The sequence below is a fragment of the Sapajus apella genome, unplaced genomic scaffold, assembly GCF_009761245.1.
Source record: "Sapajus apella isolate SASKATOON/1434 unplaced genomic scaffold, GSC_monkey_1.0 scaffold123, whole genome shotgun sequence".
NCBI classification, from domain to species: domain Eukaryota; kingdom Metazoa; phylum Chordata; class Mammalia; order Primates; family Cebidae; genus Sapajus; species Sapajus apella.
Window position 1 is genome coordinate 3,093,499 of NW_022437063.1, and position 26,080 is coordinate 3,119,578.

At 60.0% G+C, this 26,080-nt stretch overlaps 1 protein-coding gene across 2 annotated transcripts in view; it reads right to left on the bottom strand.

Moving 5' to 3' along the window:
* Nucleotides 1-26,080, bottom strand: part of WNT7B (Wnt family member 7B) — a 40,937-nt gene that overhangs the window by 4,570 nt on the left and 10,287 nt on the right. For both annotated transcript variants that reach the window (XM_032261466.1, XM_032261465.1), the window contains exons 2-3: nt 11,659-11,885; nt 1,598-1,869 (exon numbers count right to left, since the gene is read on the bottom strand). In XM_032261466.1, coding sequence (XP_032117357.1) covers nt 1,598-1,869; nt 11,659-11,885 — 499 coding nt within the window. The remainder of the gene's footprint in view (nt 1-1,597; nt 1,870-11,658; nt 11,886-26,080) is intronic.

A 26,080-nucleotide genomic window follows, 5' to 3' on the forward strand; every position in this document is an offset into this window, starting at 1 on the left:
CACCCATGCATCCATCCATCCAGGCATCCACTCAACCATCTACCCACCCATCTACCTATCTATCTACCCATCCATCTATCCTCCCATCCACTCATCTATCCATCCATCCACCCACCCACCTACCCATACTTCTGTCCATACTTCCACCCACCCACCCATCCTTCCATCCATCCTTCCATCCATCCATCCACTCATCCATTCACTCGTACATCCACCCAACCATTCACCCATCTATATACTCATCCATCTACCTATCCATCTTTTTATCTATCCATGCATCCACTCATCCATCTACCCATCCATCTTTTTATCTATCCATGCATCCACTCATTCATCTACCAACCCATCGATCCATCCATCCATTCACCCATTCACCCATCCATCCATCCATCCATCCATTCACATCCACCCTTCCACCCATCCACCCATCCACCCATCCATCCATTTATCCATTCACCCACCCCTCCACCCATCCATCAATCCTGCCATTCATCCATCCACCCATCCATTCATCCAACAATAACTTAATAACCACTTGCAAGTAACCTCCACATCTACAAGAGAAAGTCAAACCCCTGGCCCTGCTTGCTTCCCAAGCCCTGTGGCCTTCAAGGCCCCACTCTGACACTGTCCTAGACTCCCAGGCCCTCACTGTCCTGGGTGTGACCCCTGCACCCCTCATGTGGACCCAGTTCCCACAGCCAGGCCCCCGTGTGGTTCCTCTCTGCCCTGTGCTCAGCCTAGCACCTGGCATAGAAAAGGGCAGTGGGTGACCGGTGGCCTCAGCTATGGTCCCTGGGGCCGAGGGATTCTTCAACTCCTCTTTGCCTGGAAAGGCAAGTCTGTCCCACACCTGAGGAGCACCCTAGGCCCTGCTGCCCTTGGTAGAGCCCCAGGCCTTGGAGCCAGAGTCGGCGGGGCGTTCCACTTGGCTGGCTGCCCTATCTCAGGCCATCTTGCCGCCGTGCGGCTGCTCCTCCCAGCCCAGTATCTGAGGCCCTCATCTCCAGCGGGCGGGGCCCAGCTCTCTCTGACTTCTTCCCCAGTGTGTCCCTGCCTGGATTTCCTCCACTGCCACCTCCCCACACCCCCAGCCCCATGCAGGAGCTGCCTGCTCCCCAACAGCCCCCAGCTCACAGCGTCCACCTTCCTCAGGCGGCTCCTGCCTCCTGGGGGCATCCCTTCCTTGCTGAGTAAGACTGCCTCTGCTAGGAAGTCTTTCCTGGTGTGCTGATGTGACCTCTGGGACCAGGAATGCCAAGGGCAGAGACATGGGCTGTGGCCTGGGACATCCCCCCACCCGGGGTCCCCAGCTGAGCCCAGCTCACACCCTGCATGGAAATGGGGTCCCTGTCTCAGCTGGCGGCTGTGAGCATGGCTTCAGCACTCAGAGCCTCGGCTCTCACATCTCTGGATGGGACTCCTCCAGGTGTTGGGAGGCTCAGAGCCACACACGTGGAGGACCCAGACGGCCCCGCCTGCCGCACACCTGCAGGGACTCAACCGCTTCCGCTGGAAGAGGAGCCCGAGGCTCCGAGAGGTCCGCAGGTGATAGCGACTCCAGCTGATGCCCCCACCGGCCACACCCACACCCTACCTTCCTGCCAGCCTCGTTGTTGTGCAGGTTCATGAGGCGCCGCGCATTCTTCTTGATCTCCCGCGCGTCCACAAAGCGCCGGGAGAAGTCGATGCCGTAGCGCACGTCGGCCGAGCAGCCGCCCCACTTCCAGCCCTCCGCCTGGTTGTAGTAGCCCTGCTTCTCACGGTCGCAGCCGCAGTTGCTCAGGTTGCCTTGGCTGCAGGCCGCGGTGACCGCGTGTGCTACGCCAGCCGCGGTGATGGCGTACGTGAAGGCAGCCTCCCGGCTCCCTGCAGGGACAGACAGGTGCAGAAGGTGAGGCCCCAGGGCCCCGGGCAGGGTCGGTTCAGGGGACGGGATGCCAGGCCTCGATCCACCTGGTGTTGGCTGGCTGTGTGACCCTGGGCTCATCGCTTGCCCCCTCTGAGCCTCAGACTCACCAAAGTGGGGCTGATGGGAACCACCTCTCAGGGCTGTGGTGGGGGCAGTGCCTGGTATACAACAGGCTCCAGTGCGCCCTGTGACCCGCCACCCTGCCCCCAGCATGCAGTGCCGCCTCCAGCTTCTCTTCCTGTTCCCAAGACTCTGGGCAGGAGAGGCCCAGTTTCTCCAGCCCTGGAAGTGAGCAGTGGGGAACCGAGGAAGGGGACGGGACTCTATGGCTCTGCCCCTCCCCTCTGCCAGCCTCCCAGGAGCCCCTCCTCATGGACGGGCATTTGCAATGACCCCTGTGGGGACCAGGCGTGCATGGCCAATGGAAGCTGCAGCCACAGGGAGCATGGGGGTCCTCACTCCCACCCTCAGCCAGGACCCAGGCAAAAGTCACGCTGCTCACAAGCCCTTTGTTGCCATCCCCTCTCTGCCCACCCACCTTCAGTCCATCTCCAGACCCTGGAGCCCTTTTCCTCACCTCCTCCCAATACCCCTGCCTGGCCCAGGGACCCCGGCACTGCCTGGACTTGGGCAGCAATCCTCCCTGCCTCCCTCATCCCCCCAGCCACCAGCTGGCTCACTCCAAGGCAGTCTGGGCAGGGCCCTTGCTAGCACCTTTGCAGCTCCCCTCTGCCAGTGGAGCCAAGCCCACGGCTGGGCTGGGAGGGGAGGGTCCCAGGTCTATGTCTGCTGGCTGCTCCAGCCCTCTGTCCCCATCCTGTGCCCAGAACAATGATTAAGCTGGGCACGGCAGCTCACGCCTGTAGTCCCAGCACTTTGGGAGGCCAAGGCAGGCAGATCACCTGAGGTCAGGAGTTTGAGACCAGCCTGACCAACATGGCGAAACCCCATCTATACTAAAAATACAAAAATTCCCCTGGTGTGGTGGCAGATGCCTGTAATCCCAGCTACTCAGGAAGCTGAGGCAGGAGAATCACTTGAACCCGAGACACAGAGGCTGCAGTGAGCTGAGATCATGCCGCTGCACTCCAGCCTGGGCAACAGAGTGAGACTCTGTCTCAAGAAAAAAAAAAAAGAGTGCAGAAGGGCCCCCAGTGCAAGCGAGGGCGGCTGGTGGGGGTGTTACCATGAGTGTGGACAGGATCAAGTGGAAGGAGTTGTCTCAGCCACAGGTGGCTTAGGTAGCCAGGGATGGCGGGAGGGAGGCGAGGGGCAGGTAGGAACTCGAGCCTGGCACCAAGTAGATGTCCCAGCCTCGCCCAGCCCCCACCTCCCAGGGCCAACTCGCTGTGGAACTGGAGCTTGTGCTCCATGACCTGGCCGAGACCCTCACTCCTCGGGCCTCAACTTCCCCATTACCACGGGATGAGGCCTGGTGTCGAGGGCTCTTTAAAATCCCTCTAGCAGGGGAGCTTTTGTGTGATAGATTTTCTTGAAGAATAGGTCAGAGGAGGGACACAGTGGGGTGGAGTCCCTGAGGCCGGGACAGTGGGACATGGCTGGCTGGGGAGCTCCTTGGTTATCTGAGCCCCCGTCTGCCCCCTACCCCACGAGGTCCCCAGGCTCCTCACAGCCTAGAGCTGGATGGGGAAGTTCAGTGCCCTGTCCCCAATTCACTGATATAGAGATTGGTGAGGAGACACCCCCGGGCCACACCCGCAGCTCCTGGTGTTACCCGGCCCAGCTGGTGCGGTGCCTGTGTCCAGGCTGGGTGCCTTGGTCTAGACAGGCCTCGCAGTGGCCATTGGGCACGAGAGCTGGTCGAGAAGCTCAGGGCCCAGGTGGGGCCCTGCAGTGGTCCCCTTTGACTGTCCATGCCCCAGCTTGCCCTTTGACCCCAGCCTGCCCTCAGTCACAGGGGGCAGCTCCCTGCCTGAGCCAGTCTGGCATCTGCATCCCTGACACACACACAGCTCAGGCTGGGGACATCGGGGTGGAGGCAGGGACCGTGGCATGGGCAGAGAGGCCTCCAGGCCACAGCTCGGCCCCAGTCACTGCTTGTGCAGCTGAAGGATCAGAAGCCCAGAGCCCTAGCCTGCCTGCCCAGCTGCGGTCCTGGCCTGGACCCCCGGGACCAAGGGGAGCTCTGGCCAGGGAGGGCTGGGCAGGTTGCCCCACACCCTGCACCTAATCCTGCACCTTAAACGAAGGTGATAGCAGCATGCATCTCACGGGGTCCTACGTGGGTGAGCTGAGGCAGCAGCGGGCTCGGGACCAGCAGGAACATGAAAGTGCTGGGTGCGTGTGGGCCGCTTTCATTCATGTTGCCCATCTCCGAGCAGGCCTGGTCCCTGGGCCCCACCGTCCTGGCCTGGTGCAGGCTGAGTGGGTGCTGTGTGTGTGCATGCGTGTGTGTGCAATGCACATGTATGTGTGCACGTGCACTTGTGTACACATGTGTGCATGTGTGCTTGTGCATGCATGTGTGTGAGGGTGTGTGTGTGCATGTGTGTGAGGGTGTGTGTGTGTGCATGCATTTGTGCATGTGTGTGAGGGTATGAGTGTGTGCATGCGTGTGTGCCAGGTGTACTGCTCTCTTTCTTTATGTCTCTCTACACGTCTCTGTCCTTCCCTCTCTGTTTCTCCTTCTCCCTCTGGGTCCCTCTGTCCCTCTCTGTCCCTCTCTGTCCCTCCGTCTCTCTCCAGCCCTGCCCGGCCCCCGCCCCAGCTTAGGCTGAGTCAACGACTCCACACTAAGCTCTTCCCTGCCGTTGTCATAAACAGATCATTGGAAAAAGTTATGCCAGGTCCAAACATGCCGGCGCCCGCGCGCCTCAGGCCTTTGTTCCGACCCAGCAGAGGCCCTCACACACCAAGGGCCAATCCCCCAGGTGGGAACAGCAGGCTCCGAGTGGACAGGACCTGGTCCTCTGGGAGCTTTCTCCCAGTCCCGAGGCATGGGGGAGCCGGGGAGGCCCCTCCTGTGTCCAGCCCAGGGTGGCCTGCCCTCAGGAGTGCTCTGGCAAAGCCAGCACCCGCCTGTGTCAGGTGGCACAGAGACCCCTTCCTCCCTGGGGCTGCCCCAGGACTTCCTGACACCTGGATCCTGGCGGGCAGTTCCCTGACAGCCTGTGGGCTCCTCGGGCCCTCAGGGCCGCATGGCCTTGGGTGGGTCACATGGTCTCTTTGCGAGCTCAGGCTCCCCTTCTGTGATGCGTGGACCACAGGCCCCGAGGTGGCCATGTGACAATTCCCAGCCCAGGCAAGGCCTCAGGATGGGCTCCAGCCATGAACAAAACGATCCTCCCGGAAGGGTGGCAGGAATCAGGCTGGGTGGCGGCTGAGGGCCGGGCCAGCTGTGTCCCCGTGAGGCAGAGGGAGGGGCCCTACCCACCCTGGGCTCTGTGTCCTGCCTCCATGGCCCAGGGCCCTGGAGTCTTCGCCCATGGAACCCCTGTGGGAAGCTCTGTGGGGACCTCCCTGTCCCCATTCTGAGGAGAGACCCAAACCCTGGCAGAGTCCCAGCCCGTCTCAGCCCCTCCTGGGGCAGGTGGGGCACCAAGGCCCCCAGGGCACCCGGCTGCACCCAGGGTCACACAGTGGGACCCAGGCAGGTGGGGCCTGTGTCCTTGGCAGTGGCCTCTCCATGGCCGGACCCCATCCCCACCCCACTCTTGTCCCGTCTGTCAGGGCCCTGCTCAGGAGGATGGAAAATTCCTAACTTGGACGAGTTCCAGGTGGCCTTAGAGGGGCCATGTGGAAGGATCTGGGACCGGAGGACCAGCCACTGCCCAGCCCACAGGGGCTCCATGCCACCCCCAGGAAGGGCCATAGCTCCTCAGGTTCCATCCTCCTGGGCACCAGTGCACTGCCTTCCTGGGGAGGGGTGGCCCCGGCTCATCCCACCCGAGTCAGGAGTGGGCTTAGGCAGCTTCACAGCCAGGAAAGTCTTTCTGGCTCTGACCTCCAAGGCCCCCGGTGTCCCTACAGTCCCGGATGCCTGGCCCCTGAGCCTCAGAAATGTCCGTTGCGCTGCCTTGGGCTGGGCCCCTGCGATGATGCTGGAGGTGGGGAGTGACTGGGGTAGTCAGCCTGGGGCCTGCAGACCACCAGGGTGTGGCCAGCTCGAGACTGGGCCCAGCAGGCATTGCTTCCCAGCCTGGCCCCATTGGCCTGTGCTCACCCATCACATCCTGGGTGCAAACGCTGGCCTGGTATACAGCAGGCACTCAATGCAGGCTGAAGAACAACCAGGCCTGGTGAAGGGAACTGCCCTCCCATCCCCGCTCTGGCTCTCCTCCAGAAACAGCTGGTCAGTGACCCTTGTCCTCAGACTGCCTCACCCCATGCTGGACGGTAGTGTCCTGGGAGTGACGGGCAGATCCACGTTCAAATGTCCCCTCTGTCCCTGACCAGATGACTCGGGGCCACTGTCTCCTAGCCCCTATGGGTGCAGCACCACTTGTGGAAGTCTCATGAGAGCCGCAGGTGTCAGCGGAAATCTTCTAGTAGCCACATTCAGAAAAGTGAAAATAACTTTGGTGACTTTTTGTTTTTTGAGACAGTTTCACATTGCACTGCCCGGGCTGGAGTGCAGTGGCGCGATCTCGGCTCACCACAACCTCCGCCTTCCAGGTTCAAGCAATTCTCCTGCCTCAGCCTCCCGAGTAGCTGGGATTACAGGCGCACGCCACCACGCCCAGCTAATTTTGTATTTTTAGTAGAGGTGGGGTTTCACCATGTTGGTCAGGCTGGTCTCAAATTCCCGACTTCAAGTGATCCACCCGACTCAGCCTCCCAAAATGTTGGAATTACAGGCGTGAGCCACCGTGCCCAGCTATGGAACTTAATTTTGATAGTATATTTTATTTAGCCAACATATCGAAAATCTTACCATCTTAATATGTAATCAGTGGAAGAGTTATTCAGGAGATACTGTCTTTGCTTTTGGGGTTTGAGTCTTCAAAATCCATGTGTCTCTTACACCTACGACGGCACAGCTCGGTTGGCACACACCGTATTGCAAACGCTTCCCTGCCAGAGTGGTCTGGGGCCACCAGAATGAGCAGCACAGCCCGAGAGGCTTTGTCCTTGCTGGGGGTTGGGGGGGGTCACTGGGCCCAGACTGCAAAGCCCCGCAGGGCCGCAGATGCACTTGGCCTAGGAGCCACCCTCTGTCCCCACTGCCCCTGGCCTCTCAGACACCCCAACACGGGTCCCTTGGTCCCTCAGACTGTCCAGCAGCCGACAGCCCTTGCTGAGCCCCTGCCGTGTGCAGCCCAGAAGACACTCCCCATGCAGAGCTCACCCCCGGCGACAGCTGTGCTGGTGTCCCGGGCCACTCACGTGAGCATGGATTAGGGGCAGTCCCTATGCCTGGTCATGTCTGAGGCCGGCACATGATGGGCAGGACTCAGTGTTCCCTGGCAGCTTGAGGGTGGGGCTGGGGGGCCTGAGATCACATAGCCACTGCCCCAGGCACAGGCCAGTGATCTCGGAGGACTCTGGCTTCCAGCGGGGGTGGCAAAGTGCTTGGAAGGAAACGACCCACAGAGGGAAGGCTCTCACCTGCTCAGAACCTCCTATGCCTCCTGGGCCCTCCAGAGCTTCACTGGTGCTCCAGCCCTGCCCCACCCTCCAGCCTCTGCTGTCAGCCCTGGAAGTTCTTGTCACTCCTGATAAATGTTCTTGGTTTGCTGGCTCCAGGGCCTCAGCACACGCTGTTCCACCCACCTGGTGCCCCCCTTCCCTTCGCTCACCTCCAGGCTGGCCTGGGTCACCTCCTCTGGGAAGTCCTTGCTGACAACCCCGATTTGATGATGGCACCTGTTAGAAACTGCCTTGGGTCTGGGATCGGTGGCTCACACCCATAATCCCAGCACTTTGGGAGGCCGAGGCGGGCAGTTCACAAGGTCAAGAGATAGAAACCAGCCTGGCCAACATGGTGAAACCCCGTCTCTACTAAAAATACAAAAATTAGCTGGGTGTGGAGGCGTGCACCTGTAGTCCCAGCTACTCAGGAGGTTGAGGCAGGAGAATCGCTTGAACTGAGGAGGCAGAGGTTGCAGTGAGCCGAGATGGCGCCACTGCAGTCCAGTCTAGGTGAGACTCCATCTCAAAAAAAAAAAAAAAAAAAAGAAACTCCCTGCCTTGGTTGGTTTCCAACAGACTTTCCTGGGATACGAGGTTCTCCTGACACGCCGCTCCTTTGTTCTGCCCCCACCGTGGCAGAAGACTGCTCAGCTGGGGACAGCCACCTCTAAGCTCACTTCCAATCAACAGGAGAGGTAAGTTAGGGGCCTAGGTGACCACCTCTAAGCTCACTTCCAATCAACAGGAGAGGTAAGTTAGGGGCCTGGGTGACCACCTCTAAGCTCACTTCCAATCAACAGGAGAGGTAAGTTAGGGGCCTGGGTGAGCCACAAGCCTCTCTCGACACATGAGGCTCAGGAGGCCTGCAGGCATGAGGGAGACCCCAACAGTGGAGGGGGACCTAGTGGGAGCCTTGACTCTCTGAGGGGAGCAGAGCGACTGGCACCCAGGGCCCAGGACAGAGCGGCACAGGTCAGAAGAAACACGTCTAATGGGTGGAAGCCAGCACATCGTCCCCAACGCACACAAGCACCCACACCAGGTGATGGAAAAGGGACTGGAATTTGCACAGGGAGTTGATTTGCCCTTTTGAGGGTGCCCTTTCAGCCCTCTAGATTTAGGCACAGCCCAAGGTCAAGGCCTGAAAGGGGCTGTCCCACCCACGCAGGCCAGTTCCCCTCTCAGAGCCAATCATTAATTGGCACCGCTTGAGTGGCTGTTCCCACGGGTGTCCCGGCAGCCTGCCAGCCTGTGGCCCAGCTCCCAGCCCATGCCAGGGCACCCAGCTGGCCTTGCACATGGCTGGCCTCCCTGATCAGGCCCGCCTCCTGCTCATGACTCCCCACAGCTGAGCCCTGGAAGAGGAACGGGGCCTGGCGTGCTTGGGGAGGAGGAGCCAGATACGCCTGAAGCTCTGGTTTTCCGAAGGGATGCGGGGAACAGGGGTGAACATGGGAGGCAGCCACTCACACTCCAGTCTAAGAGGTTAACATTATCCTGAGGCCATAGGGAGCTATTGAAGGTTTTGCAGGAAGAGCTTCTGTTCAACTCAGCAACCAGGGCTGGTGTGGGCAGGAGGCAGTGACAGCTGTCAGGGGACGGCCAGAGAGGCAGGCCCTGCCGCAGCATGGGGCAGAGCCCTGGGGTGTGCAGGTCAATGACACCAGGTTTCTGCTGAGATAACTGGCCGGGGGAGGCTGGGGATGGGAGAGTCAAGTAACAGGTGCTGAGCATGCCAGGCCAGAGGTTCGCACAGGTCAAGGGGAATGGAAGCTGCGGGCAGGAGTGAGGCCGTAGCTGAGAGGCCAGACACTCATGCCGCCAAGGGGGCCAAGGGGCCGAGGTGCACCTGGAGGAGCCGGCACTGCCCAGCTGGGACTGGGCAGAGAAGGGACAGCCAGAGGGATGGGAGGAAGCACAGGCTGTAAGCCGGGGCCCAGAAGCCAGGGAAGATGGGGGACAGTCGGCACCAGGAAGGTCACAAGGGCCCAGGCCAAGAGCAGGGGGGTGATCAAGGGTGTGAGATGAAGATAGTGGATGTGGATTTGCCTCCTAGACGCTCAGGAATGTAAGGGGGTGTCTTAGGCAGGCTCCATAGCAGCAGAGCCTGAGACGGGATGCAGTGCGCCCAGGATCGAGGGACAGAACAGGACATACAGCTAAGCAGGACACCAGTCACATGGCCGCAACCTGATCCCAGGCGAGCTCGGGGACCCCACAGAGACACCCAGGGTGTCCCCCATGTCCCTCACCCCGTGTCTCATGCTCCCAAATAAAGTCCAAGCTCCCAGCCCTCCATGGAGACACAGTGCATTTCCACGTCTGCCCCCTCCCAGTGAGGAAAGGCGGCGAGGATTAGGAGGAACGGCCAGGGACACCTGACCTCAGTTCCACCACGACTCCCCGGGGGCTCAGCTGGGAGGCAGGGGCACTCACAGCTGCCTCCGAGCCTGAGAGCTCAGCCAGGAGGGGCCGGGCAGGCAGATGGGCCCTGGCACGAGTGAGCACCCATGCCAACACCCTCCCCACCGGCTGGATGGGCAGCCCCGCCTGCCACAGCTGGCACCTGCAGGGAGGAAGCTGCACTTGGGTGGTGGGGCCCCAGGGAGCGGGTGGTGCCACCCTCCTCGATGTGCCAGGCACCACCCACGGGCTGCTCACCACAAAGGGGCCCCCGGGGGCGTTCCCCTGTGCCACCCCCAGCCCCACACCAGCGTTCCAAGCCCTGCAGAACCTAGCTCTGGCCTGCGTCCCAGCAGCTGCAGCTCTGCTCAGCTCTGGGATCAGAAGGACAAGTTATGCCCATGGGCTGGGCACCCTGCAAGCCTGGCACCGTGCCTGAGTCATCCCCCTTCTCTGCCCCTCACCACAGCCTGGGGGCCAGGGCATATCACTAGCTCCACTCTCATGCACACCACACAGTTTATTGAGCACGTAGGAGAGCTTCAGGGACCCAGGCGAGGGCCGACTGGCTCGAAGCTCGCGTCACCTGTGGGAGAGCCGAGGCCCTGAGCAAACCCAAGTGATGAGCTCAAGGTCACACAGCTGGATTCAAACCCAGGTCAGCCTCCAAAGATCACTTTTTCTTTTTTTGAGACAGAGTCTTGCTCTGTCACCCACGCTGGAGCACAGTGGCGCGATCTTGGCTCACTGCAACCTCCTTCTGCCTCAGGTTCAAGCAGTTCTCGGGCCTCAGCCTCCCAAGTAGCTGGGATTACAGGCGCCCATCACCATGCCCAGCTAATTTTTTGTATTTTTCATAGAGGTGGTATTTCACCGTGTTGGCGAGGCTGGTCTTGAACTCCTGACCTGACAGGTGATCCACCTGCCTCGGCCTCCCAAAGTGCTGGGATTACAGGTGTGAGCCACCACATCTAGCCCTACAATCACTTTTTAAAGCCCCTCTCTGGGTCTCAGTCTCCTTGCCTGTAAAATGGGCATGATGAAGCCTTACTCCCAAGGCTGTGAGGACAGGGACGGGTTGTGGCCTCAGGCACTGTGCATAGTCAGCAGGGATCTTGCCAGCCCACCTGGCAGGTTTTGGTGTTTGCCTGGTGTCCATTAAACCAGAGGCCCACCCTCTCCACAGCCCAGACTCCTTGTCCGAATCCCCGCCCACCTGCCCTACCTTCCGACCTCGGATTCCCTGTGCTGCATGTGTTGTGCATGCTGAAGCATTTCATCCTGCACAGCTCACATGGCTCTCTCTACCTGGAAGCCCCTCCACTCTTGGAATCCACAGCATTCATCCCGTCCTTCCTGTGCCCCGACTACCTACCCCATGCAGGAAGTGTCACTATTCCCCACTCTCCAGATACAGGAACAGAGATGTCGCCAGAAGAGGCAAAGTGCCTCTCTCTACACAGCTTCTAGACATCGGCAGAGTGGGCCCCAGCCACTGCATGCCACCGCCAGCACCGCCACGCCACCAGCCTGTGGGCCCTCATCTACGTCCTGACGATGTCCAGCCCCAAGCAAGGACCCACATCTGCACACACAGCCTGGCTCCCATCGAGGCCTCCCCTGTCTCAGACATGGTGGTGCCCCGTAGGGAAGCCAAAGAAGTCGCCAGCAGGAGGCTGGCATCAGTGGGCGGCCTGGCCCCCTGCCCTGGCCGTGATGGCTTGGCCCCTTGAGCCCAGAGGCGCCCTTACCTACTCGGAGCTCTTGCCCGAAGACGGTCTTCTCGCCAAGGGCAGAGCAGTTCCAGCGTCCGAAGCGGAACTGGTACTGGCACTCATTGATGCCCATCTGCGCCCCCTCCCCGATCACAATGATGGCATCGGGTCGGCTCTGGCAGATGGCACGCTGCCGCGGGGCGAGGCCAGGAATCTTGTTGCAGATGATGTTGGCTCCCAGGGCCACCACGGATGACAGTGCTCTGTGGAGGGGAAGAGACAGAGGCCGTCAGATGGTGGTGGCCAGCACCCCTCCTCGCACCCCCACCTTTCCCGAGCCCTGCACTAGCTCCGCCCACCAGGGCTAGCCCCGCCCACCAGGGCACGAGCAGATCCCTACCCTCAGGGGGCATTTCCCATCAGCTCCCACGAGGGACCCCTGGCAACCACACGTCTCCCCAGCTCTCACAGGACCCCCGGCGACCACACATGTCACCCCAACTCACGTGGGACCCACACACCCCAGGCCTCTGAGCCTCAGAATGTGAGAATCACGCAATCACAAGTCCCATGGCTCTCCAGGCTGCTGAATCAGATACGCAGCCCCTTCCAATTACAGAGAACTTGGGATGTGGCAGCCACCAACTCGGGACTGTCTGCAGCTGCCTCCAAGCAGCAGACCCCAACTCCAAGACCACCGGGGCTTTCCCCCCATTTATAAATACCCTGATGGCCCCTCCATGGCAAATGGGCCAGGCAGGCCTCTGAGCAGACTGGCAGCCAAGCCCACCCGGTACCAACTCCAGCTCCAGCCTACCTTGAGAGCCTCAGTTTCCACACCCATGAAATGGGGGTATAAAACACCCATCCCCCCACCCCCCCACAGGCTCAGATGACCACAGGGAGAAGGGCTGCACCGTGAATTCTCTCCTGTCGGGGTGACTGGGTGCCCGCAGAGGAATAAATCAGGCCTGCAACAAATTGAGCACCTACTGTGTGCTGGGCTCGGCAGGGGCCTTATTGCAATACTGCAGCCTCGCAGTGGTCCCCTGAGGAGGCCTTTGTCATTAATCTCCGGGCAGCTCTCAGAACCTGAAGCCCTAGACAGGAAGCCACAGGCCACGTTCACTCTACTTGAAGTGTTATCAGTGGGATTGTTTTTTGTTTGTTTTTAGTGTTTTGAGACAGTCTCGGAGCCTCACTTTGTCGCCCAGCTGGAGTACAGTGGTGCGATCTCCGCTCCCTGCAACCCCACATCGCAGGTTCAAGACATCCTCTTGCCTCAGCCTCCCCAGTAGCTGGACTACACCCGGCTAATTTTTGTATTTTTAGTAGAGACAGGGTTTCAACCATGTTGGCCAGGCTGGTCTCAAACTCCTGATCTCAGGGGATCCGCCCGCCTCGGCCTCCCAAAGTGCTGGGATGACAGGTGTGAGCCATTGCGCCCGGCTTTATGTGTTTATTTAATGAGGTGAAATTCCCATAACATAAAACGGACCATTTTGAAGTGTAGGGTTCTGTGGCATTTAATACATTCGGTGTTGTGCAACCTCCACCACCATCAGGTTCCCAGATATTTCCGCCACCCCAAGAGGAAACTGTACCCAGCAGTCCCTCCCCGTCCTCCCCTCCCCGACCCCGGCAACCACCAGTCTGCTTTCTGTTCCCATGGATTTTCCTATCGATGGAATCATTCATTATGTGACCTTTGGGGTCTGGCTCCTTTCGCTTAGCGTCATGTTTTAAAGGGTCATCCACGTGGTAACATGTCAGTGCTTTATTTCTCTGTGAGGCTGAGTGATGGTCCACTGCGTGGCTAGACCACGTTTTGTGTATCCATTCATGGCTGGTGGACACTTGGGCTGTTTCCACCTCGGGACTATTGTGAGTCATGCTGCCATGAACATGCGTGTGCAGGTTTTGGTTTGAGCCTCTGTTTTCAGCCTCTGGGGCATGGACCCAGGAGTTGCTGGGTCGGGTGGTCCCTTCACTTTGGACTTGCCGGACCGCCCTCCACCGAAGCCGCACCAGTCATCTGGCTTTATGCATCCACAAAGGGACGGTGAGCTGAAAGGCGGGCGGCTGGTTTCAGGCCGACCTGCAGGCAACTGTTGGGTTTCAGCACAGCGCTGGGCTTCAAAACAACAGATCAGGCCTGTTTAGTGAGGGAGCAAGATGTGGGAGTTGGGGGGACCACCAGGGGCTCCCTGAAGTTGATGCCCATGGCCCTGGGTGCCTAGTGTGCTAGGGACCCTTCTTCTACCTACTACCCGCTTGCCCTTTTCTTGAAAGAAACAAGTCAGTGATTTTCCAGGGTGGCTGACACCCACAGCCAGCTGGAAAGTCCCCGGGTGGCCTGACAGCACGTGCTGCAGCCGGGCGACACTCAATCCCTGAGACCCGCCCGGCCTGCCCGCTAATCTGGCCAAGGCCTCCCTGGGTCTCCCACGGGCACAATGGGTAGAAAAGCCCCAGGCTGGCATTGAGGAAGAGCATCTGGATGGGTGGGGCTGTGATTGGGTTGGAATCCGGGGAATTCCGCCCAAAGTAATTGTAGATCCTCGGAAAACCGAGCTGGGGAAATGAGACGGATGGGAACCCTGCCAGGCACCCGGCTTGGTGTGGGGTACAGCCTGCCTCAGTCCTGGCCTGAGGGATACTCTCCAGGCCCAAATTCTCCCAGCGGGCTCAGGGCTGAATAGCCCCCATTACCTGGAGTAGGTGCCTTTGCTGGGGGGACCCTGATGGGACTTAGTGTGAGCCCCGGGGGCAGCAATGGATCATCGCGATGGCCAAAGCCCTGGCCTCCTGCCTCCAGGCAGCTGTCCACCACTGGCCCTGCCAGCACCCAGATCTGACCATGTCAATCCTCTGCTCAAAGCTCGTCCGTAGCTCCCCATTGCCCAGGGGACTATCCAGGCCCCTGTGCCTGGAACCAGAGGCCTCTTGGGATCTGGTCTTGGATGACCCCACCTCCCAGCTGTGTCTGCTGGGCCTTCTCCTGGGTGCTGCCCCTTCTCCATTTTTCTGTCTGACATATTCCATTTCCCTTTCAGGACCCCAGTGAAAGCCCCCTGGGCTCAAACTCCCTATTCCCTGGCACCGAGAAGCACGGTGGGCGCTGGTTTTGCTGGGTAGACTCATCCTGCAGTCTCACAGTCACTGTTCTGTGCCCAGCTTCCCCCTCAGGCGGCAGCCCCTCCAGGACAGTGTGGAGTCTACACTCAGTCAGGACTCAGGGCCGCCTGGTGTGGTCATCCTGAGTGTTTGTGGAATAGATCAATGAATACATGAACAAGTCAGCATTTAAGAACCACCTGTGAAAGAACTCAACTCAATGAAAAGGAAAACAGCCCAGTAAGGAGCAAAGCGCTCTACACACTTCTCAGAATAAGCTCTTGAAAAGATGCTCAACCTCCGGAATCACCGGGGAAGTGCAAACCGAAGCCAAAGTGAGATACCGCCTCACACCCACCAGGAGGGCGAGGCTGTCAAAAAAGAAGGAAAGAAAACAACAAGTGTTGCTAAGGGTGCGGAGAAACGGAAATCCTCACGCCTCGACGGCAGGAGCAGAAAACGGTGCGGCCACGGTGGCGGACAGGTTGGCAGTTCCTCAGCAAGTTAAACCTGGCATTACCCAACGATTCCACCCCTTGGTACATATTCACATGTATGGAAGACAGGTGCTTAGACTAAAATTTGTACACAAATGTTCACAGTAGCACTATTCACAATAGCCAAAGGGTGAGACAAACTCAAACGTCCAACAGCTGAGTGGATAAAGCACGTGTGGTCCATCTACACAATGGAATATTACGCGGCCACAAAAAGGAACGAAGCACTGAGTTATGCTGCAGTGTGGGGGAACCTCAACAGCACGGTGTGAAGTGAAGGAAGCTAGACCCCAAAACCACATACTGTGTGGATAGGAAATTTCCAGACTAGGCAAATCCATGGAGACAGAAAGTAGAAAGGGCTGGGAGGAGGAATGGGAAGTGGCTGGTAATGGGTGTGGAATTTCCATCTGGGGTGATGGAAAGTTCTGGAACTGGAGTCGTGGTTACATCATGTTGTGAATGGACGAAATGCCACTGAATTGTTCACTTTAAAGTGGTAAATTTTATTTTATGTATTTTAACCACGATTTCAAGAAACTCCATCTACACACAGGACTCACACTCAAAGAAGATTAGGACCCAGCTAAAGGGGATGCTGGAGGCCCACCCCATAACGTCCTGCTTGCCCTCCTGCACACTTACCGGGATGTGTGGGACTGACGGGGCGGGAGCTAGAACCCCCAGCAGCCCCGTGTGCCCGTGCACAGGTTAAAGAGGAAGGAAGGGCATCAGGGAATAGAATCTAGGCTCTTGCACTGTATTTTCTGCCAGGAGTATAAATAATCAGATGTGGTTGGTAATTCAGAAATAATTTCAAAACTGTCTCCCTTACTCAGTGGTGGTGTTTGGGTTTCCACTAATGATACCAAATGGTTCCATCCTGAGAGTCAACGCTGGGCCACCTCACCTGTGTATCATTTAACCCTCACCTTGTTAGGTGAGTGGTGCCGTCTCCATTCTGCAGGTGTGCAGACTGGAGCTCCCAGAGGCCAGGGAACCTGCTGGGGGCTGCACAGCCAGGCTCGGAGCCCCGACTCTGAGTCCAGAACTCAGGCAGAAGAAGGAGTGCCACATGGTAAGTGTGCAGCACACACTACAACAGGGCCTGGGGGGGACACTGTGTCGGCTTTTTATTCTCAAAACAGCTTAAGTTCTTCCTCTGCTTAAAATCCTTCAGGCCGCGCATCCACTGACTCCAGGTGCACAGGCGGCTCCCATGCAGCTGCCATCCCTGCCCTCCCACTGCTGCCCTGGGCACTGTCGGCTCTGACCCCTGCCCTCCCCGAGTCGGCCTGGCCCATGCCATTCCTTCTACCTGGAGGGGAGGGGCTGGAAATGGGAGTGACTGGCCTTCCTTAGGGAACGGTGGGTGTGAGAAGTGGGGTCAAAATATCTCCCAGCTAAATGGTGACTTGGAGGAGGCCATAGAGCCACACAGGTAGCGTGCTGGGGCCACTGGGGAGCGCGGGCCGGCATGGGCACCCTCAGCAAGGCCTGTGGGTGGATTTAGCTTCACTCCAAGTGTGCCAACTCGCAGTGCTGGCTTCCCAGTCCTCGGCTGCTTGCCTGGGTGCCCGGGGAGGTTGGCCAGGGAGGCTCTGAGTGACAGTGAGTGCAGGGATTCTGGGAGGGGACGTTCACGTTTCAGTCACTGACCGTTTCCATGGAAAATTCTGCCCCCAGCTCGTCCCCCTACACTGAATGGGGCCTCGGGACACAGGCGAGATGGTAGGTGGGATGGGCAGGTTGCAAGTCTGGAACGTCTCCATGCCCCAGGTGGGGCCAGTCCGCTGTAGGGGGGGCACTTATGGGAGAAGAGTTTGGCCCTCCAGACCAGAAGCCTCCCCCTCATTCCCCAGGGACTGTGGATCAGACCCTGCGGTCCCAGGCCAGTGGCCAGCAGAGGCCCGGGAGCTCCCTGAGTTGCATCCTGGCTGGGCTTTGTGCTGGCCCCGTGTGCAAGGAGGGGCTGCGGCCAGGTAGTGGGACGACCTGGCTCTTTGGCAGAGCGGCCCCAAGGGAAGGGGGCCATCTCCAGGAGGAGGTGGCTGTAGTGGGGGTGAGGGGAGCTAGACCCCCAAACCACATACTGTGTGGTTTCATGGAGATGAAATGTCCAGACTAGGCAAATCCAGCCCCTTCAACCACTGCCCGGTGACAGGTGGGAGCAGAAGCGGCCAAGAGGCAGGTCCTCAGCTGCAGCGTTAGCAGGAACCAGGCCAGCCCCGCAGCCCTGGGGCGCCTGAGTCTGCATCTTCCTAGCTGTGAGGCTCAGGCAAGTTTCTTACCTGTGCCTCAGCTTCCTCCTCTGTAAAATGCAAGTGATAACAGCCCGATACATCTCAAAGCCGCTGGGAGGGCCCATCACTTGGCGTCCACAGCACAGGCCGCTGGGCTGCAGTGAGAGCCCTCATTATTAACCCTGGAGGCCTGAGACTGGGAGCCCGTTGGTGAGCTCATTCACCGGAGGCAGTCTCCGAACCCCAGGATCCAGCCTCCACCTGGAGACCAGGGAGCAGCTTCATCTACGGGACCCCAGGCCTGAGACCAGCAATTGTGAAGCCACTGGGTATCCACGTCAGCCACTGCCTGTGCCACTGATGGTCCATTCCTGGATCAGTCCTTCCCTACGACGCAGCAATCTCTCTCCTGTGCCCAGGATAAACCTGTGTGCTTGTGATCACTAAAGGATACGCACATGGGTCTACAGCACAAATGGGGAACAACCCAGGTGTCTGTCAACAGGAGGATGGCTAAACAAAGTGTGGTCCACACACGCAGCGTGCCACTACTGGCGAGGAAACCGCTGACACTCGTCAACACGGATGGCCTCACGGACAGCGCGGTGCGGGAAAGGATCCAGGCAAGAGGACATGTGGGTTCCTGCACTTAGAAGAATCTCTAGGACAAGCCCACCTCATCTGGGAGACAGAAATCAGAACAGTTACCCTTTGATGGGTGGCACTGACTGGGGCGGGCAGACGGAGCCTGCCAGTAGGCAGAATGTTCTATGTCCCGAGACAGGTGATGATTACATGGGTGCACACGTGTGTAAAAGCGCATCAAGCTGCCCACTGGAGATTTCCACATTTCACATACGCTATATCTCAGCATAAAAGTAAAGTGACTTTATTGAAATGCAGCAATAACAAGGCAGGAATGGAAACTCCAACCTTCTTATAATAATTAAAATACAGAAAACAGGCCGGGCATGATGGCTCACGCCTGTAATCCCAGCTACTTGGGAGGCCCTTGTCACTCAGGCTGTCACTCAGACTGTTACAGGTCAGTCGAAGCCAGCTCACACCCCACTTCACATAGGCTGAGAAGATGCCTGCTGTCCACGTCAGGGCCTGGCGTTTACAACTGGGGGGCAGGTGGTGAGGACTATGGGGGTGAAACCACGCGAAGTAGCCCATGAGAGGGCACCCTCCCTGCCAGCGACAGGACAAGCTGTATCCTTCTGGTGATGAAGCCTGGGAGAAATCAGGCTATGCGATGACATGGATGTGGGCTAGTGTCCCAAGGAGGCCTGGGAGCCAGGCACCTCCACCTCAGTATCCCGTTTCTCCTCCGCATTCCCAAAAACCGACCCCACAATCCACAGCCCAGCTCCATTTGGCCGTGGAGGGCAAGCAGCCCCACAGCAGCAGAGCCTTCCACCTGGCTGGAGCCCCACTTCCCGCCTCACTGTGGACGGATACCAGCGCCCAGCACAGCACCCAGGCAGTCCTAGTGCTGCCCACCCCAGCCAGTTTCAGGGTGGAAGCAGCCCCTGTCCGGCCGCTGAGAGCGTTCCCGAGAAGCACCAGGGCAGCTCCCTGGGGGAGACGCGGGATCTGACTTCTTCCTGGAACCCAGCTGGAGTCTGCCCGGGCCTCAACATCCCAGAGGCCACAGAGCCACAGGAGCCAGAAGCAGGAACCCTGGGGCCATGTGCCCTCCCCTCCCAGATAAGAGGCACCTCCCTCAAAAAGCTCATCAGAGGTCAGAAAGGCTTTCCCCAGCATGCCCCGCTCTGCCCCCAGGGCAGTCACCATCCTGACCCCCACCATCCTGCCCCCCACCATCCTGTCCCCCTACCATCCTGTCCCCCCCATCCTGACCCCCCGCCATCCTGCCCCCCCACCATCCTATTCCCCCACCATCCTGCCCCCCACAATCCTACCACCCACCACCCTGTCCCCCCACCATCCTGTCCCCCATCATCCTGCACCCCACCATCCTGCCCCCCCACCATCTTGTCCCCCACCATCCTGCCCCCCACCATCCTGCCCCCCCACCATCTTGTCCCCCACCATCTTGCCCCTCCACCATCCTGCCCCCACCATCCTGTCCCCCTCACCATCCTGCCCCCCACCATCCTGTCCCCCCACCATCCTGTCCCCCCACCATCCTGCCCCCCACCATCCTGTCCCTGGCATGGGCCCACCCCACCCTGACACCAGCAGGATCGTGGCCTCGGGGCCTGCCTGAGCCTCCTCCCAGCCCCAGCCCAGGCTGCTTCTCCTCAGCTGCTTTGGCCAGGTGGTCCCAGGCCCGCCCCTTCAGCCCTCACTCTTGCCCACACCCTTTGCTTCCTCCTTTGTGACATGCTGGCCCCGACCTGCTGCTCCCTGCACTGCAGAGCCCCCTCCTTGGGGAGGCATTCCCACCACCAACCCCTCTGGGAGCACACAGACTGTGCTTGACCTCTCAGGCTGTCCTAAGGCCACTGTGTCAGTGGCAGACTGCCCAGGGCAAGGGTCCCCAGCATTGCCCAGCACCTGGCCGGGTCCTATGCTCACCTTGAGCCCCATGGGGAGGAACATGGGTAGCCACCTCCCCTGCTCTCTGGGTGGCAGGGACAGGCTGGCTCAACCTAGGCCTGGTCTCTGGCTTCCCTCCCAGCCCTCGGCCCTGGCTGCCCTGCTGCCCTGGGCTCCTGCAGCCCACGCTCATGGCCTGGGACGCTTTGTAATTCTTCGTTCTCGGGCATCTTCTGGCAAAAATATTTGAAGAATGTTCCAATTATCTGTGATCAGCCAGGGAGGCGGGCCTGGGTCCACCTATCCAGGAAGTAACTGGGCAGATATCCTGGGGGCAGTGCCTGGCCCCCATGCCCACCCAGAGCCAAGTGCTTGCCAGCCTCTTCCTCAGGTGGGCAGGGGGCTGGCCCGGAATTTTCCATCTACACTGAGGCTCTTCCTCAGGTGGGCAGGGGGCTGGCCCGGAATTTTCCATCCACACTGCGGCTCTTCTATGGCTTTGGAGCCCAGCAGTGTTCCTTGGGGCTGAGTATGGGGCAGGGGCTGGTGGTGGCCTCAGTGTTCCTGCCTGTCAAATGAAGATAAGAATGTCAGCCACGTTGGGGTCATTGAGCAGACCCTGTGAACCGCAGGCTGCTGACTGGCCAGACACCCCCCTCATCCAGAACAGAGCTCCACCTGCACCTGCCTCATAACGCCTGGCCCCACAGCGGCTCCGGCACTGCTCTCAGAGGAGGCTGGAGGGGACACGTTGCAGCCTAGGGGTGTGCGCATCAGTGAGAGGGAACTGGAGAATGAATAGGACAGGCCTGCACTCAACAGCTGGTGCCACAAGCTGGTGGCACTCAGGCCACCTGTCCTTCCTCAGGGCCCAGCTCCGTGGAGGCAGGTGGGATGGGGCTTGGGCCAGGGGCCTTGCCCAGTCACCCCAAGTTTGCCCTGAGTCTCAGCTTTCTCATCTGAGAGCCGGGGACAATCAGCCCTCCTTTGGGAAGTGTCCCTCCTCCTTGTGGGGGAGGGAAAGGCTCAAAGCACTCCCCTTCCCAAGCAGGGTTCACGGTGTGTGGGGCCCTAGGGCCATTTCCCTCCCTGTCCCACCCCTTCCCCACTCTGGCTCCCCCTGGTGGTCCTTGCCAGCGTGACCTTACAGATGAGGAAACTGAGGCTGAGAGACAACAGCCAGAGAACAGTGTGGGTAGGGGCCAAGGTAGAGCGTCCCCAGAGGAGGCACAGGCACAGGGAGTGGTGGGGGGGGCAGAGAAGGAAGGGGCTGGGGAGGGCAGAGGGCGGACACCCCCAGGGCCCAGCTTTCTGCCGTTCCCTGCCCCTCCTGGCCTCATTTTCCCATCTGTGTAGTGAGGGACAGAGGTGACAACCTGGGTACCTGCAGCTGTGTCCTAAAGAGGTCCGCTCGCTCGCTTGCTCGCTTGGGTTGGGGTCCTGTGTTTGAGTTCTGCTTAGCCACTGACTCAATGGCCTCCCTGAGCCTCAGCTTGCCAGTCTGTCCGATGGGGAGAACTGCCCTGCTGGTGAGCAAGGCATCCTGTAGGCTGCCCTCCACCGCAGTCCCGCCTGCCACTCTTTCCACGCCACTGCTCCGCTTAGCTCTCAGCCCGCAGTGTTCCCAGGGAAGGGAGCAGGGTGTCTGCGTGCTTCCTCGCACCTCTAGCGGGTGGCTGCCCTTCCACCCTCCCTACATAGCTGGCATTCCTGGCCTGGCAGCCTGGGACCCCACCCTGGAAAAGAACCAGACTGCCTGGGAAAAAGCTGACGAAGAGCTGGGGGCCCCAGGCAGGGCTGAGGTCGCTGCAGGTGGCTGAACCAAAGCCAGGGGGTCCATTGCACCCTTGGACGGCACAAGGAGCACACAGCTAATGAGGTCAAAGGCAGACACTCCCAATTACCATATCTGCTAAATCTGTGAAATAAGAGCCTCACCCAACCACTATGAGCCCCAAACCACAGAGGTCAGTGTCCTCTGACTTTAGAACCTTCCAGATCTCTACCAGCACACAGCGCTCGTCACGATGCACCCAGGTGCTGGCCACACACACTGGACTAGATCCTCCCCCTCCAGCAGCTATGCAAGATTCCAGACCCAGCCTAGTGCCTCCTCCTCCAAGAAGCCCACCAGAGTCTCTCTCAGTTCTCCCCTCTCCACTCCCTGCAGGGTCACATCTGTGCTAGGCTCCTGAAGAAGCCGTTGGGGCTGAGATTCAGCTATGCCCTTCCCTAGGTCTAACCCCTGGCCCTTCTCTTTGCTTCCCACATTACAGATGGAGACAGCAACACCCAGAGATGCCACAGTACCTGAGACCCCAGCAAGGATGGCACTCTCAGTCTGAGCCCTGGCCCTGATGCCACAGGTCTGTTGGATGCATCAGCGCCTTGCAGGCCTGGGTGACCAGGATGCCAAGCTGAAACCTCAGGACAGATGGGCGGGTGGACAGACAGGTGGAACAGGTGGGAGGGAGCTGGCAGGCCACCTTGGCCCATGGCCAGGAAGAGTCTGGACACTTCGTGGCTGTGTCACCACCGAGGCGGTGCTCTGTCTGCTCTGGACTTGGCTGAGTGGCAGGTCTGGGGGCCAAGCCATCACTTCTCTGCAGACTGCAAGGCAGGGCTGAGCTCCTGGCCCTGGGACTCAGCCTCAGGCCACAGTCCTGAAGGGTCCTCCTTCCAGGAACAGACGGGAGCCAGGCCCAGTCCAGGCCTGGGCCACAGAGTTCTCAGACAGAGCATGAGCCAGAGCCAGGCCAGCCCCACAAGGCAGTCTCTGCCATCGGCATTCTCCAAAGCTGGGGACCCAGACTGGGCCAGAAGCCCCCTGTGCTCCTGTGAAACGAGAGCCTCGCCCCCTCACTGCTACCCCCAAACCACAGGAAACTGACCTGTACTTCAGATCCTTCAGAGCCCCTGTGCATAATTCCACATGCCCTCACCTTCCGAGCAGCCCGCTTCTCCGGAATGCTCCCTCCAGGAAGTCCTCGGCCACCACGGCCTACTAGCCAACTGCTCAGCTTGGATGCCCGTGGCCCAGGGGCCCCACTTTCCTGGGAGCAGCCTCCTCCACCTCTCACCAGCCTGGCTGAGTGAGTGCTTCTGGAGCCAGCTCCCCAGAACTCCAGGAGCCTTGACTGATGTGGCCTGAGGTCCTGAGTGCTGGCCCTGCCTTCCCCACGGTGAGCCCCCAGTTGGAGCTCATCATTCCCATTTGACAGATGCCGCTCAGCGAGGAGCAGCATCCCATGCCAGGCCACACAGCAACGTGGCAGCGATTTGGTATCAGACACAAGAGCAGGACCTGAGCCAGTGGCTTTTCCCCACCTCGGGCCCTGCCTCTCCCACCCTCCCTGCTGCAGGAATCCCCGTCGGAGGCAGTAAGGCTGGGCCCTGGGCTCACAGTCCAAGCTGACTACAAATTCAGGCTTCTCCCAGCCTCTGAAGGTTGGGGGCCAGTCCCAGCCTCCCGTCCAAGGCTGCTCTGAGGCAGGGGCTGGACCACAGGAGGACTCCCCCACCAGAGGGAGGCACTGCCCACCCTGGCTGGCTCCTAAAGATTCGGGAAGGAAACACAAGCACACAGTGGAGCGCCAGGTGACCCCGTCACCTCCAGGAGCTACAGCCTCGCGGGGAGCCCCAGGCCACACGCTGGTGAGGCAGGTTCTGAGACAGAATCGGGGGGCCGTGTGCAGTCTGCAGCCCTTGGCTCAGCGCCCTTCCCCGGGTGCCAGCCCGCAGCAGCCCAGCCTTGCCATTTCCGGCTGTGCGCTCCGGACTACTGCAGACGAGGAGGAAATGGAGCCCGGAGCTCCTGACTCCCTCTGCAGTGCTCTCTCTGCAGCTCCAGCCTGCCTGGCATCCAGGGCCGCTGGGCCAGCCACGACTCCAGCAACACTCCCTGCACACCCTGAGGCTCAAGAAGGCGAGCCTGACATGCGACTCCACCCCCAGGGCAGTGCCACCAAGGGGGGTGACAACCCTGCTGGGGCAGTGATAAGGCTAAGCGAGCCCTTCAGCCCACAGGCGTGTGGGCCCCGGAGGCCAGCCCTCCCCAGGCTGAGGGGGGCATGGGGCACACAGGAAGAGCCCTGGGAGATGGGTACAGCAGAGCGGTGGAGCTGCCTTCCTGGGGGTGGGGTGGTCAGCCACACCTGGAAATTCCCAACACTGCCCGCCAGTGCCAGCAGTGAAGTCACCCTGGGAAGACCTGAGTCAGTGGAGCCGGGAAGTCATCCAGTCCCCAGCCATCTACTCCTCCTTCCCACCTGTTCCACTGGGGGCCAAGCACACCTGGGGCCACCATAGCCCCTGCCACCTGGGCAAAGGGCCCTGAGCTGGGAGCTCGCTGGGCCCCAGACTCACAGGTGGCTGTCACACCCTCTGACAGATTTGCTGGGCACTGGCTGAGTGAGTGCCTGGTACTGCCCTGAGCGCTGGGGAGGGCACAGGCAAACCTGTACCCCCAGACTTGGCAGGCACACTCCATTGGCACCTCTGCCACCAGACAGTCTTGCAGCCTCAGCCATCCCCTCTCCTCAGCCCCGGAGTAGCAGGGCCCTGTGTCTGCGGCCGGCGGGCAGGACCAGCCTCCTCCCTGCTTCCCCATCCTCCACCTCATTGCCCAGAGGGGTTTTTCTAAAGCTCTGCCAAAGCCACTCTTCCCTGCCCTAGGCTCCCCAGACCTGAGACCACTGCCCCTGGTGCCACCCCCACCTCACCTTCCCCTGCCGCAGCCCCTCTAACCTGCTGTTCCCACTCCTTATGCCCAGCGGCCACACCCCCTTCACACCTCCAGGCCTTTGCCCATGTCTGTCCCTTCCCCAGAAACCCCCCTTCCTTCCCTCCAGCATGTCCTTTAGGGCCAGGTCAGAGGCTGCCTTCCCTAAGAGGGTTTCCCTGGGCCACCCTCTTCACAGACGGTTTAGGACTCCTGCTGTGGGTCCCACGGGACTTTGGGTAAACGACAGTGGAAGGGAGGGAGGCAGGTACTTTCCTTCCCAGCCACACCTGCACCCCTGGCCAGCCTTGATCACTGGGCCGGGGGGGCTGCCATCCAGCTGTGGCATAAAGGGAAAGTTCGGTGTGGTGGTGGGGCCAGCAGGAAGGGGAGAGGGAGGGGAGGACCTGGGGAGCATCCAGGCCCACCACCCAGATGGGGAAACTGAGGCCCAGAGAAGGGAGGGATGTGCTCAAGGTTGCCACAAACCCACAGCTGAGCCAGGAACAAGACCTGGGCATCCGGGACCACATGCAGGCTGACCCAACACAGGCGACACGCTGGCTAGGCTGGTCTCAGAGTTCCTGAAACAGGACAAGGCCCAGAACAGAAGGCCTCTGAGCTTCCCGTACCCACAGAAGAGCTGCACCTCTGGTCCCAAAGCCAACCTGGAGGCAGCCCCTGCCACCTTGAGACCCTCGCTCAGGGCCCAGGGACTTTTGGTCAACACACGGTCTAAGCAACTGGAGGCATTGGTTTCTGCCCGGAGAGGACAGGCACCGGGACAGGTGGCATGGACCCGACAGCCAGGAGGCCCCAGGCTCAAATCTGGGCTCAGCAGCTTGACCTGGGCCAGTGACTCTGCGCCCTGACCCATCTTCCTCACTCCACCACCTGCCCTGGCAGACAGGCCTCTCCTCCCTGGCCTTCTCTGGCAGCCAGTGGGGATGCAGATTCCAAAGCAGACCCCAGGCGCTGTGCACACCAGTCCTGCCAGGGCCTTCTTGGGGAACCTGACTCCTTCAGAAGTGGGAATGCCTTCTCCTCTGTCCCCCAGGTGGGGGTCTGCAGGGCAGGCCGTGTATTCTGGAGGACTTCCCACTGGAAGGGGCTTTGCCATCTGTCTCACCATTCGGCACTGTGCAGGCCTCTGCACCCTAGCAACGCCAATACCCGCCACTCAGAGGCCAGCTGAGACACCACCCATCCTTGTGCCCGGCTCCCTCCCTCCAGAGGGCCTGGCCCATTCAAAGCTCCAACTGGGCTCAGAAGGGTTGGAGCAGGGATCACAGTGCGGGGGGTTCCAGAAAGCGACAGAGGCCTCAGATGTCATGGGAAGGGACATCAGGGGATGCTCACTCCGGCTCTTCCTC